Below are 4,609 nucleotides of genomic sequence, written 5' to 3'. Positions count from 1 at the left end.
TTTTTAAAAAATAATTGAGTCTAGAACTCCTCTCAAAATAACATTCTACAAGCATTGTTAAGTCCAGATCCAATGGGTCAAATGTCCTCCTATGACCTCTGTGAACACCAGAAATTAAAGCATGCCTGCACAACACTCATACACATTAAATAAAATAACTCTCCCCTCTTTAAAAAATTATTCTTAGGGGTTGGGGATTTAGCTCAGTGATAGACCACTTGCCTAGCAAGTGCAAGGCCCTGGGTTTGGTCCCCAGCTCCGAAAAACAAAACAAAAATAAAAATATTCGTTTTTAAAATTTTTTATTAGATACATTTCTTTACTTACATTTCAAATGTTATTCCCTTTCCTGGTTTCCTGTCCATAAGCCCCCCTCACCTCCCTTCCCCTCCCACATACAGGTATTCCCACCATACATCCTCCTTACTGCTCCCCCCATATTCCCCTGTACTGGGGCTCCAACCTTGGCTTCCCCTTCCACCGGTGCCCTATTCTCTGCTACATATGCAGTTGGAGCCCTGGGGCAGTCCATGTATAGACTTTAGGTAGTGGTTTGGTCCCTGGAAGCTCTGGTTGTTGGCATTGTTGTGCTTATGGGGTTGCAAGCTCCTTCAACACTTTCAATACTTCCTCTAATTCACCCCAAGGGGGTCCTGTTCTCATTTCAGGAAGAATCCAAGAAGACCCAGCATTTTGCTGCATGCAGGAAACACAACTCAGAGACAAAGACAGACACTACCTCAGAGTAAATGGCTGGAAACAACTTTCCAAGCAAATGGCCCAAAGAAACAAGCTGGAGTTGCCATTGTAATATCAAATAAAACTATTCTTTAATCGTTTTTTTACAGTCCACTCATTATCCCCCTCCCAGTATGCCCTCTGAATGTACCTCATCCTTTACTTCCTCCCTGATATCCAAGAGGATGTCCCCACCTCACTAGACCTCCCCACTTCCTGGGGCCTCAAGTCTCTCAAATGTTATGTTTGTCTTCTCACTGAGCCAAGACCAGGTAGTCCTCTGCTGTATATGTGTTGGAGTCAATTTTTTTAAGAAAAAGAGAAAAATTTCCCCCTTTTAAAAAGCCTGTTAGCATTTTGGCCATAAGTTTTTCAGGACATTGATTATTCTGCTGTCAGAACTGATTTGTACCAAAGGAGTAATTGTGGGATAGACATTCATCACAAATTTCTGAATAGTCAGGATAACAGGGTTGTACTTCCATAACAGGATAGAGGTGGAAGAGATGATGAAGTCCACCCAGTACATGACTACAAAGAAGACCACCAGGAGCAAGATGGTCTGGGTGGCTCTTTCTTCAGGGGATGCTCTCAAGTGGCTGATGCTATGTAGATGCTTGCATTGCTTCTGATGTCTGAACAAGAAAATCACCATGTATGCACTTGTGGTCAGCATGACTCCTACAAGAAACACATCTCTTAAAGTTGTCACTGTTAAAATCAATCCCCTGATGATGCTGTTCATGGGAAAGTTTGAGCAGTATGTAGTGACCTTCATCTGGTTGGTCTCACTGAAATTGGTATAAGCACCAACAGAGAAGATCTGATTAATGCTGAAGGACAAATTGAAAGACCAAAAATAGAAGAATGCATAGATGATGTAGTTTTTCAGCTTATGTTTAAATTTTGCCAACAGCGAAGTACTGGGACTGATAGTGACAGCCTGGAACACACTCAGGAGGCAGGTGACACAGATAGAAAGGCCTCTCATTACCCTGTTTATGTAAAAAGTTGCCTTACATTTGAAGTCATTCTGAATTTTCAGCAACTCAAACATGTCCTCAAGCCAAATATCCCATCCAGTGAGGACCATAATTATGTGAATAAAGGTCAGTTGACAGGAGATCATGTCCACAGGCTTAGGTCTGTGACATGGGATTGTGAAGATGTAGAAAATCAGCAGGAACATATTGGCTAGTACTCCTAGTCCAGCTTGGAAATAAAGAACATTCTTGATTGAAGACATAAATGTGTATTCATCTTAATAGCATAATGGAAGTCTATGTCATATATCTGAAAAAAAAATCGGTTACATATCAAAATTATGATTTGCTTCACAGTATGGCCATATAATCATTCTATTTTCCCTATTAATTATTGAATAACCTACTTTTTTCTCTTTTGATGTCTCACATTGGATATAGCCTACATTTCTATATATCCCCAAGTATCTCCTATAGAGAGAGAATATTATAGACAATGAATCTATTTATAATCATATCTATACACACTTTGTGTTCCTGTATTATACCTGAGTCGATACCTTAGAAATTCAATTTTATTAATTTAAATTCGCTCATTTTATATTTAATAACTAGAACAGTAGTAATGATCATAGAATATCAGTCACATTTGCACAAATGTAGAAAAGCTACGTGGAGCTGGGGGAAAAATCATAAAAGATATAAAAAACAGATTCGAATACATTATAGTGTATAATTTTACTAAGATGTATTTAGCAATTATCTATATCTTACTCACAATTCTAATGGAATCCCAGGCATAATTCATGGTAATGTGATAGGTTTAATCACCAAAAGTCTATCTGATTCATCTTTTATATGTTTATTTTCAAATGAAATCTAATATCCTCAGAGTCAAGAATTGAAGATGTACATGGAGTGGAAGACCATTTGTGAACTCCCATTCAGTATGAAGGATCTACTTCTGATGTGTCAAGAAAAGACCGTTTTTGAAAATCTTTTATGGGGAGGATGGGTGGATAAATCCTTAACACTATATTTCCTCATGACTTTTTCAAAAAAACATGTTATTTTCCCTCACTTCTTCTGCTTTCTGTATTTGCCTTCCTTCCCCTTACCTAAGAACCCACCCATTTCCCACTTCCCTCATAGATCCATTGTGTCCTGCTGCTACTCCCCTGTACCTTCCTCCCCACTTCATGTGTATTTACCTGCCTCTGCACTAAGGAGCCCTATCTTTTACATTTTCCTGATGAGAAAATTGTAGCCTGCTATTCTGCTCTCCATTTATCCCACCCTCTTCCCTATCCTCACAATTCTTTCCTGGTTTCTACAGTTACTGCAGGCTACTTATTCACATCTAAAGATGTGGAGCTGGGAGACTCCAGAAAGAAAGAATATGGGATGCTAAGACAATGCCTATTTTCCCTGCATCATAACAAACAAGAACTTGCTGAAGATGACCATATAGGGATTCTGTTTAGAAATTTTGTTTAAAGAGATTCCTTCTCATGTAATAGAAAACAAGTTCTCAGTGAAATCAAACATCACCAGCATCCAGACACTCTTCACAGTACTACTAAACAACCTTTGTTGCTTATGTGAGTTACTTGGCCTGGTTACCAGGATGAATTTATTATTGAATTGATTTAATTCAGTCCTTTAAAATCAGCTTTTTGATAAAGAAGTAGAAAATGACTACACCAATTCAAAACTTGTGGGAGAAGGAGTGCCCAATTATATTTTCAAGTTCCCTTGAATATTCCACATACATAGACACATGCCTGCTTGTATGATAACCATAATGTAAGTAATGCAGAGGCTAGCAGAAGGGAGCAGCCCATATCTCCATGAATATAAACTGAAATTCCAACAGTTTATTCTTACATGACTGTTTTTGCTCCTAAAAAGAGTAGCCTAATAAATTAATGGATTCATCTTAATTTTCAGAGCCAGGTATTTAAGTTGCTCAACATAGATTTACAGTAGCTGTCCTTTGGCATTCTGTTTTTTTTTTGTCTTTTTTTTTCTTTGTTTCTTTTGGTTTTTTTTGATGTTCTGTTTTTGTGAAGCTCCACTAAGAGCACTTTTACCTCTTGCAATGCGCCTGGGTTAGATTCCCAGAAAAGACATGGTGTCTCATGATCATCTGTTTCATTGTGGAGTATCCATTTTCCTATACTATATGGCATTACAGTGATACACAGACATACATGCTAGCAAAACACTCAAATATGTAAAATCAAAAAATAAATTGTGATAAATAAAAGTCCTAGATAATACTTAATGTAAGAATTGGATTCCAAATTGAAAGGACAATACCTTTTTAAAATCTTAAAATTGGAAATGCATAAACCATATATTTATACAATTATTTATTACTTATACATCTATAATTTATTAAAATATATCATGTAATTCAAGTAATATACAAATGATAACAAGTCAAAAATAGTAATTTAAGTGTTTTTACCCCAAAGGTATGTTTTTCAATCTTTCATATCCATTGATTTGTAAATGCTTATCATATACCGAAAATGACACATCTCCTAATTGATCAAGTGGCATCTCTTTTTCTGGGGTTCAGTGAATCTGAGAGTGGACCAGGAAAGACCATAGCTACCATGGATACATATCAGCTAAAATAGGTATGCCAATGAGACAAGACTTCTGTTTTATTTTTAAAAAATCAATGCTGGGATGTTTCCAATTAATTTAAAATAACATTTATTTGTAAGTGTTAAAGTCCAAAGTGTGCCAAGAAATATTCATAATGGTGGAGAACTGTTCAATGGACTCAGAATTAACGAAAGTAATCGAGAGCTGTTTTCTTGATATTCTTCCAAGAAAATTTACTTTACTTTTCCATTACCCCAGAACTTGATTTT

General features: G+C 36.7%; 1 protein-coding gene across 1 annotated transcript; it reads right to left on the bottom strand.

Annotated features, from left to right (window-relative positions):
- Window positions 1-1,087: 1,087 nt before the first annotated feature.
- On the bottom strand, window positions 1,088-1,984 carry Vom1r82 (vomeronasal 1 receptor 82). The gene is given in 1 exon segment (NM_001009515.1): window positions 1,088-1,984. A coding segment is annotated over 1 exon segment (897 nt).
- Window positions 1,985-4,609: the final 2,625 nt, after the last annotated feature.

This window comes from Rattus norvegicus, chromosome 4 (assembly GCF_021556685.1).
Source record: "Rattus norvegicus strain SHRSP/BbbUtx chromosome 4, alternate assembly SHRSP_T2T, whole genome shotgun sequence".
Classification (NCBI taxonomy): Eukaryota; Metazoa; Chordata; class Mammalia; order Rodentia; family Muridae; genus Rattus; species Rattus norvegicus.
This window is presented reverse-complemented; position numbering and strand designations above follow the sequence as displayed.